Source organism: Trachemys scripta, chromosome 3, assembly GCF_013100865.1.
Source record: "Trachemys scripta elegans isolate TJP31775 chromosome 3, CAS_Tse_1.0, whole genome shotgun sequence".
Taxonomy (NCBI): domain Eukaryota; kingdom Metazoa; phylum Chordata; order Testudines; family Emydidae; genus Trachemys; species Trachemys scripta.
In genome coordinates, this window is record NC_048300.1 from 200,848,727 (window position 1) to 200,863,254 (window position 14,528).

The 14,528-nt window shown below is 57.6% G+C and overlaps 1 protein-coding gene across 4 annotated transcripts; it reads left to right on the top strand.

Moving 5' to 3' along the window:
* The first annotated feature begins 5,751 nt into the window (after nt 1-5,751).
* LOC117875468 (zinc finger protein 585A-like) lies at nt 5,752-14,098 on the top strand. 4 transcript variants are annotated; one of them, XM_034766848.1, is made up of 6 exons: nt 5,752-5,886; nt 7,171-7,325; nt 7,809-8,022; nt 8,408-8,521; nt 9,271-9,384; nt 9,693-14,098. In XM_034766848.1, the coding sequence occupies exons 3-6, from the start codon at nt 7,920-7,922 to the stop codon at nt 12,200-12,202; spliced, it is 2,841 nt and encodes a 946-aa protein (XP_034622739.1). In that variant the 5' UTR covers nt 5,752-5,886; nt 7,171-7,325; nt 7,809-7,919; the 3' UTR covers nt 12,203-14,098. The 4 variants fall into 4 exon arrangements, with proteins under 4 accessions (XP_034622739.1, XP_034622742.1, XP_034622740.1 ...); XM_034766851.1 differs by having other exon boundaries at nt 9,696-14,098; XM_034766849.1 differs by having other exon boundaries at nt 7,171-7,318.
* Nucleotides 14,099-14,528: the final 430 nt, after the last annotated feature.

Sequence of the window (14,528 nt, forward strand, 5' to 3'; positions counted from 1 at the left end):
AGAGGCTGAGTGGAGGGGGCAGGGTTAGGTTGGGTGGAGGGGGTGGGTGTGGGGTTAGGTTGGGTGGTGAGGGTGGGGAGAGGCGGGGTGGAAGGAACTGGGTTAGGTTGGGTGGAGGGGGCGGGTGTGGGGAGAGGCTCGGTTGAGGTTAGTTTTATCCCTTCCAACTGCCCCGTGATGAGGTGAGTTAGGAGTTGCGCTGGCAGAGGAATTACTCAGGCTGCTGCCAGGGTGGGAAAGTGCCTGGGACTCAGGCTGGAATGGAGAAAAGGGAAATTAAGGGGAAAATCCCCTAGCGTATCCGTGACAAGCCTGTAAACCCATCTCCTAAGGCAGTGGTTCGCAACCTTTCCACGCTACTGTTCCCCTTTCAGGGGTCTGATTTGTCTTGCTACCCCAAGTTTCACCTCACTTAAAAGCTACTTGCTCACAAAATCAGACATAAAAATACTGACGTGCCAGTGCACACTATTATTGAAAAATTGCTTACTCTCTCATTTTTACCATAAAGTTATAAAATAAATGGATTGGAATATAAATAATGTACTTACATTTCAGTGTATAGTATATAGAGCAGTATAAGTAAGTCATTGTATGAAATTTGACTTCACTAGTGATTTTTATGGAGCCTGTTGTAAAACTAGGCAAATCTCTAGATGAGTTGATGGACCCCTGGAAGATCTCTGTGTACCCTGAGGGCTACGCGTCCCCCTGGTTGAGAACCGCTGTCCTATGGAAAGGGACGGGACGGGAGCCCCGTTAGACAGGACATTACACACTAGCTCTGTAAATGGACTGTAGGGGACCGTCGGGCCATGGCCCGTGGAGGACGGAGGACGACTGTAGCAATCTCGGTAATAGCTGCTGGGAACAAGCTTTCAGCTCAGCTCTGTTGATGTTTGTCCAACCCGCTCCCTGCAGTGCTAGTTCTGTTTGACTTGACTTGAGGGGATGGGCTGAAGGAGACTCAAAGGTGCGCTGACTGTTTGCCAGTCTCTGGCTGCTAGTAGCGACAGCCTTGTATTGCAAAGATGCTCAGTCTCACTGCTCTGGGACCTCTGTGAAAAACACATCCTGTGTTCGAGTCTCCTGGGGACAGGCGCTTTCAGCTTGGATTGACCCTTACTGTCCAACATCCCCCTGTGCTTAACGAAATATGGAAACAACTCGAATTGCTGAAGGGGCTAAAGTGGCTGAGGTTGGGTGTCAGGCAGCAGGATGCGGGGGAAGTGCACTTTCTCTTTGTAGATTCAGGGGTTTAGTTGTTCTACTCAGATGGCCTAAGCCTGCTTCCCAGTGTCACCCTTTCTGATCTCAGTGGTTAGCCCATATCTGGGGACTTGTGGGTTGTTTCTATTAGAGCAATCGATGGAATCAGGCATTTCTTTGGTGCATCCCTATTTATCTACAAAGAGTATGCAAAGTCCTGTCTCCCTGAACACAGCAGGAATCAAACAATTGGAGAGAGCTTCTTTGCTCATGGTTCCAAGCCCCTTTCCAGCTAGCACTCTGCCCAAGAGCTTTCTCGGAAGGTCATGCTACGAATGCTTCTCTGGCTGTCTCTGGTACTTCCCTGCTGCCTTCTCTGTGTGCCTCTCTGGTGTTTCTGACTGCTTCCCTCCACACGCATGCATGGCTCCATCACAGCAATACCCCCCCCCCCCTGCAAATGCTCAGCTCCTTGCATATGGCCTGTGTTTTGGGTGGTGGCTCCTATTGTTTCAGCCATCTTATTCCATAAAGGACTTAATTGTTTCTTACATTTAGCCTGAATGAAGGGCAGCTTTTACCCCCACCCGCTTCAAGCGCCCACCCAGCCCCCAGCACAGCATTGGGCACTGTGGGATGGAAAAGCCCATCAACACCCCCACATCAAGAGGCTATCACATGTATGCCTTGGAAAGTGCTTTCTGGGTGGGTAAAGCAATGATTTCCGTGTATGTCTTTATGTGAGGTGGTCGAGGAGCACTGTTAGGGTGCTTATTCCTTCACCCTCTCACTTCCCTGGTCCTTCTCGCATGAACAGAGAGCAACAATACCCGAAGTCCGAAGGTGCAAACAATTCAATGTTTATTGGGGTGAACTTCCAGCAAGCATGATTCCAGTTTCCTTCCTCAGTGTCCCCCTTCCTAGCTCTGATACCACAGAGCCTTGCCTGTGTCCCTGTTCCAATTCCCCCACCCCAAGTCCCTGTTCCCATTCCCCCCTTACTTCCTGATTGACTGCAGACTATATAGTACAACCTGAGTTCTGCTTAGCTAGACCTTAACCAATCATTTCACTGAAATTTAACTAACCAATCCTAACATATTGTAACACGGTTATTTAACCAATTATATCCCACCACCTTAATTGGTTTACACCCAACAAAATGAATTATACAGCAGACGGAAACAATCCCAGAACCAGACAGAGATTATACAGACAAACAATAGGGAAGTGGAGACTACAGTGATAGAACAACACAGAAATGAGGATTTCACATCCCAGCTATTGAGAAGTGAGTTCTTGCCAGACAGGATGCGGCTGTCAAACTAAGTTTCCTTTTAATCTTCTAGGCTCTTCCCTTTCTCTGGAGGTGACAGGAATATGAGGACAGGATTGGATTCCTAACAGCCCCAGATTGCCTTATTTCCATGTGACTGGTTTGGGATGTGAGGATGTGACCGTTCACTTCCCAGTTTATGGCTGCCCCTGCTGCTTAGCTCAAGGCCTCAGCCTAAGAACAGAGCCTCAGCCTGTCACAGTACGAGAAGGCCCTTACACAGACAGACAGTGATTTTGATTCTTTCTTTTATACCTCTATAACTAGCTACGTGATAAGAATACACCTAAATTCTGAAAGTCTAGGCCTTTGCAGACAGGCCTGAATATCTCTATCCTAACCATCACCATTGCTTGTCTCAGCTGATATGGGTGGGTCAGGAGTGGTCCTCCCAGCAGTTATAAGGGAGTGAAGGCAGGGTGTACAGTGGCCCCTGGGTCTCTCCTCTTCTGTGCTCCCTGCAGTGCTAATGTGGAGGCTCGACCCCATCCCCTCCTGCCTTCCTGACACCTCCCTCCCTGAGCCAAACCTGTCCCTGGCTGCCTGCCAGTCGGGAGGCCCCTCTGCACCGGAAGCCCAGCTCTGTTGTCTTTGTAAATAGAACGAGGGGCCAGCGGAGGGATTTCTCTGGTTTCGTTGCAAAGTTCCCGGGCAGTTTTCCTCTCCACGCTCCAATGGCCCCTCCAGCAGGCTCGGACTCTTCCCTTCCTTTTGGCTTCTTCGTGGGACTGGGGTGCGCACACAGGGCTTTCTGGTGTGGGCTGGGCAATGCCTCACTTGTTTCAGGCGGGAGTGTGGCTTACTGACGAGAGCTGGGGACTGGAAGTCAGGATGCCCGGGTTCCAAACTCAGCTCTGCCCTGATTTCCTGAGTAGTGCTGACCAAGTAATTTCCTGTGCCTCGGTTTCCCCATCTGTAAATGGGGGATGATTCTCTCTGTGCCGCAGAGGTCCGAGTGCCTGATTCTGCTGTCATGCAGACCCTACGCTGCTGGAACTCACCGATCCTCACCGGGGTGAGATCATCGCAGGCTCCTTACTCTGGTGCACTGCTCCAGTTGCCAGGAAAGGTTGAGAACCACTGATCCAAATGAGTTTCCTTAACTGCTTCCTGTCTTACCAGCCGAGTTCTGAGAATGGTTCTGCCTGGCCCAGAGACTCGCCAAGAGCTGCCACAACACTAATGGAGCTGGCGGGGGTGGTGGTGGGGGGCTTTTATTAGAATTTGTGGCCCAATACATCTGGGGGTGCATCAGAGGAGATGAGTGTGGAAGTTCCTCAGCCACTCCCAGTCACCAGTGTCTAACCGGCCTGATGGCACTTGGCATGAAACTTCTTCCCCGACACTTCCCCTAGGCTGCATAGCTTAGCTGGTATCCATATTGCCCTCCCGTTCCTTGAATGCTCTAGAGAACCAGGAGCAACATGGATTTTAAAGCATCTGAAGGTGCTGAAGTTCAAAGCCTGTTTTCTCAGCTCAAATTCTGGTCTGTGGTTATGCAACATTGCCCAGCGAGTAGCTTTCCTGCAGGGTGCTGTGTCCTGCCAGCACCAGCCCGGGGCGAACGTTTCCCGTCAGAGCGGAGCATGTGGGCACAGATGAAGAGGAAAGTGCAGAAAGCTCCACACAGAGGGTAGAAGAGACGACGAGTGTTCAGTAAATGCTCCCGCCCCAGAAAAGTGGAACTAGTGGCGTTTGCGAGGTAAAGCAGGTGCTCTGCCCGCTACGAGCACACGACAGCGCTCCAGGATTAGCTACAGCAAGGCTCTTCTGCTGCCAGGGAGAAAAATAACGAGCGGAGACTGGAGGTAATTCCTCCCTCGTTACTACGGACATCTGGGACAGGTACATCAGTTCAGTTCAAGTGCAGGGTCAGCCTGGGTCCCGGGGGCCAGGCCTGCCTGGGTCTGAATCCCAGCTCTGATACTCACCGGCTGCAAGGCCTGGGGAAAGTGACTTCCCATCGTTACTGCCTGCTCCGTGGGAGTGCTTTGAGGATCGGCTAACCATGGTCAGGCGCTTTAGAAATGGGATGTTCTCTGTCAGCGCGCAGGGCCAGGCACTGGGAGGCGTGCAGCTCTCCTGACTCCAGTGGGGAGCTGATAACCAGCCAACCCCTCCGAAAATCAGGGGCTGAGTGCAGTTGTCATGCACATCAGACTTAACCCTTCATGTGCTAGCTAGTCAGAGTTGGAACACACGCAAACACTGGCTACTTTGTAAAGGTTTGGCAGGGGGCTGTAGTGTGTGAATTGGGGAAGGTTTCTGGCAGCTTCGAATGAGGGGTGGGGCTCTTGTCCGGAGTGCTGCCATCCTATACATCTCCCTGCCCCCCAAATCCTGCATTCTGTGCTGGTCCCCCTTTCTCAAACAAGATAGCGCAGCGATAGGAAGGGGATAGAGACGAAATGGAGGCCGGGAGAGATTGAGAAGACTGGGACAGTTCAGTGTAGAGAGGAGACAAAGAAAGGACTGGATGGACAGGTAAATCAGGGCTCTCCTTTATCACCGCCTACACTGCAAGAACAAAGGGCCGTTCAGTGACTGGAAAGGCAGCCCATTTAAAACTCATCAAAGGAAGTAATTGGTGCATAATTCACCTGTAGAACTCTCAGCCACAGGACAGCACTAGGGCCAGGAATCGCTGAATTACTGAAACAAACGATGGGAGGAGGGGAAATCCGGGTCTGCCGCTGTGCACTCTGCATTCCTGCTTCCTGCAGTGCTACCCTTCAGGGCTGTGTGTCTAGCCGAGCTGGTGGGCTGGGATAAAGGGGCCCTGCTGTCACTGTTATCAGGGACTGGAGAGGGACAGGCTGTCTTCATGCTGTACCGGGCGCTGCTGGGAGCTGTAGTTTTCTCTCCCCTCCCCCATTGTGTCCTGTGAAGCAGGCTAGGCGGCACTCACGTGTGGTAGCATCCTCTCGCCAGCATGGACTACAAGTCCCAGGAGCGCTGAGCGGGCTGGTCTTGGGGAAGTTTGCAATAACAGGAGCGCTGTGAATTCAATACAGAGCCTGGGCTTAGCTGAACTCTTTCCCTAAGATGGCTGGAGAGAGGTGGGATGACCGCGTCGGTCAAGTCTCTCTCTGAGCAGCTTCCCAGCCTTTGGGTTGTGCCTCTCTCCTGTCCCCAGCCCCGGCTTATTAGCTCTCCTTGCTGTCAGTGCAGGGATCTGCAGCAGCCACTCGAAGAAGCTGGGAGAAGGGACGATTCGACTTACCAATCCCAGTAAAAGGTGAAGGGACAGGATCTCGTCCTCACATCCTCCACACGGGAGCCACGGCATCTTCCACCGAGGCGTCTCCGATGGGAAAGTGCCTGCAGGGGGTGCTGCCCAGGTAGGCCGCAGCTGGGGAACTGCAGGGTGCCAGAGGCTTGCTTGACTGCTTGCTGTCTTGGGTACACACATTGCGAACAGGAAGGGGTTCATTCTGCTTTCTATTTCCTCCCATCACAGAAGAGAGGAAGGTGGTGCTGTGGTGGGCGGGGGCTGCCTTTGATCCCTTGTTGCTCTGTGAGGGTTTTGTGGTGGGGTTTGGACACTTGCTGGGGGAGTTGGAGACCTAACAATGCGTCACCCCATTTCTTGTTACTTTGTGCCTTCCTGCGCACTCCTGGCTGAGCGCCATGCCCCTTGGGGACAGGAACCGGGCTGCTGTAATAGCCTGATGAACTGTTCAACATGCGCAGTGTCCACACCTTGTCTGTATGCCTGGCACACGTCTGGGGTCCCAATCCGTCTGGTACCCCCTCCTGGAGGTGTGGAACCCTGCGCTCCAGTTGCCCTAGGCCCCAAGACCAGCGCTGATTCCCCAAGTCTTCCCAGCATTGAAGCTCTGCCCGCCCGGGCACTCTGGTTTACAGGTTAACCCTACAGTAACACAGACATTGCAAAGGTATTTCTGAACTCCACACACCTCACTCATACCCAGAGCACAAGGGATATACAGCTATGGAGAAGTAACAAACAGCTGCATGCAAGACCCTGCCTCAGTTTCCTCAACCTTTCCTGAGAGCCCTTTGGGTCTTAGTCACTGTACTTCCGGGAGTCCAGGATCCTTCTGGGCCCCCTCTCCTCCTGCCCAGCTTTCTCTTTGGTTCTGGGCTCTATTAGCTAGAGACATTACCTACTGTAAGAAATACAGCTTGACTGTTTTCCTGGGAGGGAGGAGGCGGTGTATCCCAGATTCACTGATGGGGAAACTGAGGCACAGCAGAGAAAGTGACTTGCTCAAGGTCACATAGTGAATCAGTGGCAGAGCTGGGCATAGAACTCCCAGTCCCCTGCTCCAGCCACTCCCATATGTGAGATGCTGCCTGCCAGCAGTTTGTTCACAGGCGTGTCCCCTGTCCATTCCTACCCCAGCTATCCCAAGCTCCTTCCTCCAGACAGAACCCTCTGCTCTCTGACATGATCTCTGCGGCACGGTAAGGTAGGCAGGAGCCGTGGTACCACCAGCCACCCATATTGTACTCAGCCATGTCGCCCGGGACGAGTGCCTGGCACACACAGCCTGTTCTCCCCTTTCGGCCAGCACACAATGGCCTTGCCCAGTAGACCGGGGTGGGTGACCGCTGTGCTGCTGAAGCAGGCCGTGCTGAGTGGGGGCTTCTTGTTGCAGGTGCCGGTGACGTCTGAGGATGGCAGGGTCTGTTTCTCCCGGAGGAGTGGGCGGCGTTAGCAGAATGGCCGAGGGAGCTGTACTGGGCCGTGAGGAGGGAGAACTACGCGCTGGTCACCTCGCTGGGTGAGGACTGTCTGGTGCACAGGTTAGAGGTGAGATGCCAGGCAGTAAAAGGGCTGGAGAGTGCTGATGTAAATATAATTCTTCGGTCGGGGGACAGTGCTGGGCGGGCTCAGCTGTCACTGATTGAGGAGCCCTTCCCTTCTTCAAATCCCTGAAAGCAGAGCTGGTCCGGCCGGTGCATGGGGCAGAGCTCTTCCCTCCAGCCCTAGACGAGTGTCACTAAACTCGCTGCCTGCTGCTGCCTGCCTCACTCTCTCTCACCAGCCTGTGAGCCCGGAGCTGAGGGAAACTGTCCTGGGGCTGCCAGGAGCCAGGCTCTCTGCTTCCTCGCAGCTCCACTTTGCAGCCCTCCCTGGCAGGGCAGAGGGCTGCTCCCTGGCGGCAGTGGGTGGCTCTGGGTGTGGCCGTGAGGGGTGCTGGAGAGGCTCACCCTCTTTGCGATGTACCTGGCTGGTTGGTGGGGCATTAGGGAGCACCTCGTCTCCCTCCTCATTCTGTCCCTCCCTCCTCAGGCGAAAGCAGCTCCACGCGGAAGAGCGATCAGTCTGGACCCCTGCTGCAGGCTCTGAGAGCCCCATCCCCCACACAAGGCAGTGAGGCTGGCCTGGCGGCTGGGTGTAGCCATGTCCGAAGAATCGCACCCCTCAAAGGAGGGGGCGGGATGGCACAGCGAACTGGAGCTGGGCTGTGGAACCTTTTCTCGCGGCATCACCAGTTCAAATCCAGGTCAGTGCTGCTCCAAGGTCATTGTCATCTGAGCCTCTTTGGAGAGACCCTCATGAAATTATTTGGAGGGCCTCGGGCCACTTCTTAGGCCACCTCCTAAAATCCACCCCCAGCCTGGCCCTGTCGCTGTCCATCTTGCATGAGACACTGGCGATTGAGTGGGCAGTGGAGACTTATTCCTCCCCAGGCACTAGAGGGGCTAGGTATGATTGTGCCGTTTTCCGTTCTCCGCTCTCTGACTGTAGCCGTGCTCTGAGCAGCCGTGTCCCTCCACCCAGTGCCAGCTAGCAATGCAGCGGGGACCGAGCCCCGGCTCCCATTGACTGCAGTGCGGGCAGCAGTGGTCGAGCACCTGCTAACAGGAATATTTTCCCCCCCGAACCAGGCCACCCGGCTCTCAAACCCGATCTCTTGTTCCGGATTGAACGAGGGGAACAACCAGGTGTGGGGGTTCAGCTGATCTCTGGTGGCTTAGAGCGTCCACCAGATCCCTGCACAGGTGAGTGCTCAGCACAACAGCTGGTTAGCAGCACACGAGGTCGAGAGAAGCAGATGAAACCGCCACTGGCTTAATCCTTCCATGTCTTTACTCACTCAGATCAGATGAAATAGAGTTTCAGGGGACGTGTCAGTCATGGGTTTGCACCAGTCCTGAATGACATCTGGCTGTGGCCCCTCCCCTTTGGTTGAGCAGTTCAGGGAGGATTAGTGGACAAGGCAAAGGACAAGTCTAGGCTCCCGAGTTCTAATCCCAGCTCTGTCAGTCTGACCCACTGTGCACATTTGGGTCAGGTCACTTAACCTTCCTGGGCCTCAGTTTCTCCATCAGTAGAGTGTGGCTAGTGATCCAGACTTGCCTCCCAGGAGACAGGCTGGAGATGGGATTCATTAACACGCGTTCCGGGCTTTGAGATTCTGGGTTGAAAGGCACCAACAGAGAACAAACATTTGGAAGATACGTTGAAAGCTCACTGTTTTCCTGGCCGGATCTGCTCTCCTCTGTCTGCCAGTCGCCCCCAGAACAGTGGTGAGGACGAGGAGGGCTAGCCAGGGGTGGGCTGATTGTATTGTCCGGTATCTTTAATTCCACATTAGGCAGCAGAGGCTTGGAATAAAGACAGAGGTTCCCCTGGGACTTGGGTTAATTATCTGATTTGTGAAGTAGCAGGTGCACGGTCTCCAGCACAGTGGTGTTGGCACTGGATGCGCCTAACCGTACCTGATGACATCCTCTATCCCCTCCACCAGGCTACGGATTTTTCAAGCCCGATGGTTTCTTCCGGCTTGAGCAATGGGAGGAGCGATACATCGAGGCTCAGCAGAAAGTGGAGGAGAGCAAGATCCTGGGAAGCGCCTGCGTAGGTGAGTGAGAGCAGCGACGGGCTCTGCTCTGGGCTCCCCTTCCAGCGAGGCTGAGATCAGCACGGGGGCGGTTTGCTGGACCTGTTGTCTCACGGGGCTGCAGTTCCATAGCAAAGATGAGGCCAGCTGCCGTCTGCTCTGCCTTGTGCCAGTTGGCTGCGGCCTCTGCTGTTCTTGCAGGCGGCCGGTGCAGCCCTCAGCTGGGTACAGTCTGGGCCCAGCCTTCGGAGCTGCTGGTTTCTGTCGAGTTTTACGCATGGCAAGGAAGGCCCATGAGTTCATGCCGTCACTCTCTCTTTGTAATCCAGCAGAGCACGGGGGTGTGAACGCAGTCGAGCAAGAAGAGAACTCGGAGAGCTTTGCTGCAGACTTGGAGCTGTCCCCCGTGGTTTGTGACAGTCCCGACGGCTCGTTTCACAGTCGGCAGCTGGGATCCAAGAGGCAGCAGAGAAACCAGACCAGGATCAAGATGGAAGAATCAGCCGGCTTCAGCAAGTGTTCAGACGCCGTCGTACGTCAGCTAGGGGCTGGGCCTTTCCAGTGTGCCGAGTGCGGGAAACGCTTCCGCCAGAAGCAGAGCCTCATCACGCACGAGAGGATCCACACGGGAGAGAAGCCCTACAGGTGTCCAGACTGCGGGAAGAGCTTCAGCCAGAAGCCCAACCTCCTGACTCACCGGCGGATCCACACCGGGGAGCGCCCCTTCTCCTGCACGCAGTGTGGGAAGAGCTTCAGCCAGAAGGCCAATCTCATTGCCCACCAGAGAACCCACGTGGGGGAGAAGCCGCCGCAGTGGGGCGGGCTTGGGGGGAAGCCAAAGTCCCCAGCACAGCAGGGAGACCAGGAGGAAAAGCGGCCGTTCGTATGCCCCGAGTGCGGGAAGAGCTTCACGCAGAAACCCAACTTGGTGACTCACTACCGGACCCACACGGGTGAGCGGCCCTTCAGCTGTGCCCAGTGCGGGAAGAGCTTCAACCAGAAGACCAACCTGGTGACTCACTACCGGACCCACACCGGGGAGCGGCCCTACGCCTGTCCCCAGTGCGGGAAGCGCTTCACCCAGAAGACCAACCTGGTGACTCACCAGAGCACCCACACGGATGCACGCCCCTATCCGTGTGGGGAATGCCAGAAGTGCTTCAAGGACAAGGTGTCCCTGAAAGCGCACCAGAGAACCCACAGCCTGAGCCAGCCCAGACCCTGTGGGAATGCAGAGCCAATCCCACTCCACAGTCCCCCCGCTGTGCCGCTCCAGCCCACAGGTGCCGAGCAGGAGAGCCAGCGCGACCCCACTCAGCCAGTGCCGGCCCAGAAGATCCCCGGAAGCCAGGCACTGTGCACGTGCACTGACTGTGGTAGCAGCTTCCCCCAGAAACCGCATATCCCACTGCCCCAGCAAACCCCCTCAGCAGAGCAGCCCTTCCTGTGCGTGCAGTGTGGGGAAAGCTGCCCACAAGCGGCTCTTCTGAAGCACCAGCCCGGCCAGGCCAGGGAGAGGCCCTGCGAGAGCGCCCAGTATGGGAGAGGCCTCAGCCTGAACCAACATCTCCTCAGACACCTGGAACCCTGCCTGGGCCCTGGCGACGCGGCGCACGCGGCCCCCGGGGCAGAGCGGCCCTTCATCTGTAACCAGTGTGGGAGCAGCTTTAGCTTTTGGCCGGCTCTCGTTGCCCATCAGGGCAGCCACGCAGGATGGCAGCCGTATCCGCTTCCGGAACGCGGGAAAGGCCTCAGGCCCCGGCTGTCCCTGCCAGCCCAGCAGGATGCGCAGGTGGGGGAGACAGCCTGGACGTGCCCCGAGTGCCGGCGGAGCTTCAGCCAACACAGCCAGCTGGCAAAGCACCGGGAGAGCCACTGGGGCGACAGGCCCCATCGGTGTGACGTGTGCGGGAAGAGCTTCGGCTTGAAAGCCAACCTGATGACGCACCAGCGGCTCCACACGGGCGAGCGGCCCTTCGCCTGCAGCCAGTGCGGGCGGCGCTTCAACCAGAAGGGTAACTTGGTGACTCACTACCGGACCCACACGGGCGAGCGGCCTTTCGCCTGCCCCCAGTGCGGCAAGAGCTTCAGCCAGAAGCCCAACCTCCTCGCCCACCAGAGAACCCACGTGGGGCGGCGGCCCTTTGCCTGCACCCAGTGCCCCAAGCGCTTCAAGGGCAAGATGTCCCTGAAGATCCACCAGCGTGTCCACGTTGGGGAGAGACCTCCTGCAAGGCCACCGAGCGTGGATCTGATGGAGGCCCACGCCGGGAAGAGGTGCTGTTCCCACTCCCCATGCGGGAAGCCCTTCAAGGAACACGTCGCCCTGGAGCTCCCCCAGCGAGTGCCCGGTGGGGAGCGGCCGTACGCCTGCCCGGAGTGTGGGAAATGCTTCCGGCAAAAGGTCACGCTGGTCACGCACCTCCGGACCCACACCGGGGAGCGGCCGTTCCAGTGCACCCAGTGCGGGAGGAGCTTCAGCCAGAAGCCCAACCTCCTCACGCACCAGCGGACTCACACCGGCGAGCGGCCCTTCGCCTGCACCGTGTGCGGGAAGGGCTTCAGCTGGAAGCCCAACCTGGTGACCCATTACCGCACCCACACCGGGGAGCGGCCCTACAGCTGCGGCGACTGCGGGAAGACCTTCAGCCAGAAGCCCAATCTCCTTACTCACCGCAGAACCCACTCCCAGCAGAGACCGTACGCTTCCCCCAGCACCACGCAAGCTTCCCCCACGGGGACACCTTCACCCTGCGCCGCGGTGGGGACTGGCCCCACATGCGCTTGGCCTGCAGAGAGTGCCTCAGCCACCACGTCCCCCACGGCAGGGAGCTCCTGAAGCCAAGCAAACAGAGATGTGGTGTCAATGCAGCGGGGGTGGCAGGAGCTTCGAAGATCAGAGAGCTCTGCGTGTGCACCAGAGAGCACCCGTCCCCTGGGCGAGCCGGAATGAGTAAAGCATACGCCTGATCGGCGAGCTGTATGGTGACTGGGATCTGGGAACGGGGGGCTAACCCGTGCTGCTGCCGCACCCCCAACACCAGACGCGGACTGGGGAACGGTACAGCCAGAAGCCAGATCTGACTTCATTCTGCACACACCGAACTTCAGAGAGGACACGGCTGCTGACAGCGGGCAAGCCGGCAGATTGATCAGCACACGTTGCTGCAGGGTGCGAAGAGACGCCGAGTACCGCTGGGAGCAGAGCGAGGGGAGGGTACAGCAAGCCGGCAGATTGATCAGCACACGTTGCTGCAGGGTGCGAAGAGACGCCGAGTACTGCTGGGAGCAGAGCGAGGGGAGGGTGCAGCAAGCCGGCAGGCTGGGACGCTGCGGCGAGTGTCCCGGGAAACCAAACCCTGAAAGAGACTCCCTGGGCGGGAACGGCCCGTGGAGCTCTCCCCTCTCGCCTCCCTGGAGCTCAACGTGGGGTGGGGGCGGCTCTTGGAAGCTACGATCCAAGCTAGCCTGGGCGTATGTTGTACCGAGGGTATTGCTGGGTTCTGGATCCCCCCCAGAGCCAGTTGCAGGGCAGTGAAAGGCCGCCTGGGCTGCGAGCTCCAGCCCCCGTAGACACAGTAACAGCGTCTCCCTCCCCCCCCCAGCACTTCCCGGGGGGAGGGGCAGGAGGCCCAGCCCCCAGCCCCAGAGAAGGCTGCAGTCGGTCTGAAAGCAGTGGGGGCCCCACGAGGACGAGATGCCCTTGTTGGGGAGCGGGAAGGAGAAGCTGTGTGCTGGGGCAGAGCTCAGCTTGATGGCAGGGCCTCCGCCCGTCAGCTCAGAACTGAAAACCAGAAGGGGCAGTGGGGGGGACAGGGGGAGCCCTGGTACCGGCTTAGCTGAGCCACCAGCCTCGGCCAGGTGTGTAATTAGCTCCACGGCGGAGAACAGAGCCATGGTCCAGCATGATACTCCCAGCTACGCTCTGCCCGTCGTCCCAGCAGTAACGTGGCGACACCGAGTCGTATGTCCCAGATGGGAAGAAAAGAAATACTAATGGCAGGAGGACTGGGGGGGTGGGGCACGCAGAGCCCATGGCTGCGGGGACAGTAGCATGGGAGGGGGACATGGGGCACACACAGAGCCCCTGGCAGATTGTGGAGGGCAGAATGGGGGGTTGTAACAGGGAGCCCCTGTACTAGAGGGGGAAGGGAGAGTGGCACCCGGGGAGCATGTGGGGAACAGAGGGATGAAGGGACCCTGGTGTGTGCACTGAGTTTGGCCTGCAGCAGTGACAGCGCGTGTGGTGACCCTCTCATAAGTTCTCTTCCTTACCTGGAAACGCAGCCAGCAGTCCCCCAGGTTGTTACAGCTAAGGGGGTATCACCTGGGTAGGTCGGTCACTCAGCAATGGGCCGGGCTCCGACAGCTGCCCCCCAAGGCCGTCCCCAGGGCTGTGCATTCCCAGGCAGCGTCTGGCGCTCAGGCCTTCCCAGGATCCCTTGCGCTGGCGGCGAAGGCACCGCCTGTGCGTGGATTGCTGCTGCGGGGTGTTGTGGGGGCTGAAGTGCCTGCTGCAGATGAGTGAGCAGAGGTGGGGAGGGGACAGCCTGGCCTGTGGGCGTGGCTGGGTGAACTGGACCAAGTGATGAGAAAGAAGAAGCCAGGGCTGGTTGGGGCAGGGGGGACCAAATCACATCTTCACTTAGTGACAGTGAGGTGGGGCCTGCGCTGCGCCATCTCTGCCCGGGCACCAGTCCCTGCTGGCACAAGCACCGGCTGCAGGAGCTTGGGAAAGGAGCCCTTTGTGTGACCGTCTCAGAGCGGTTCCCACCAGCCATTGGCACACTTGGTCCTGTTGGGCAGTCCCCGCACGCGGGCAGGACGGGCCACTGGCCCTGGCCTCCGCTGAGCCCCAGAGCTGCTCTGCTGGGGCAGGGCTGGGACATGGGCGTGTGCACATGCGAAGCTTGCAGGGCCCTGCCATACCTGCTGACTGGTTCACGGGGACGGCGGGCTGCAGGGCTGCTAGGCCAGTGCCTTTCTCCCGCACTGACCTTACCTAGTTCCCAGGAGTGCCGGGGGGAGCTGGCTAGGGAACCCACTGGGGCTTTTTGCACCTTGTGTTTTGCTACCTGACCGCGCTCTGTCTCGGTGCTGACGTCTCCTGAAGCTTTGGGCCCCTCCCAGCAGCAGCGGCTGGCTAGGGTGAGAACAGACTAGTG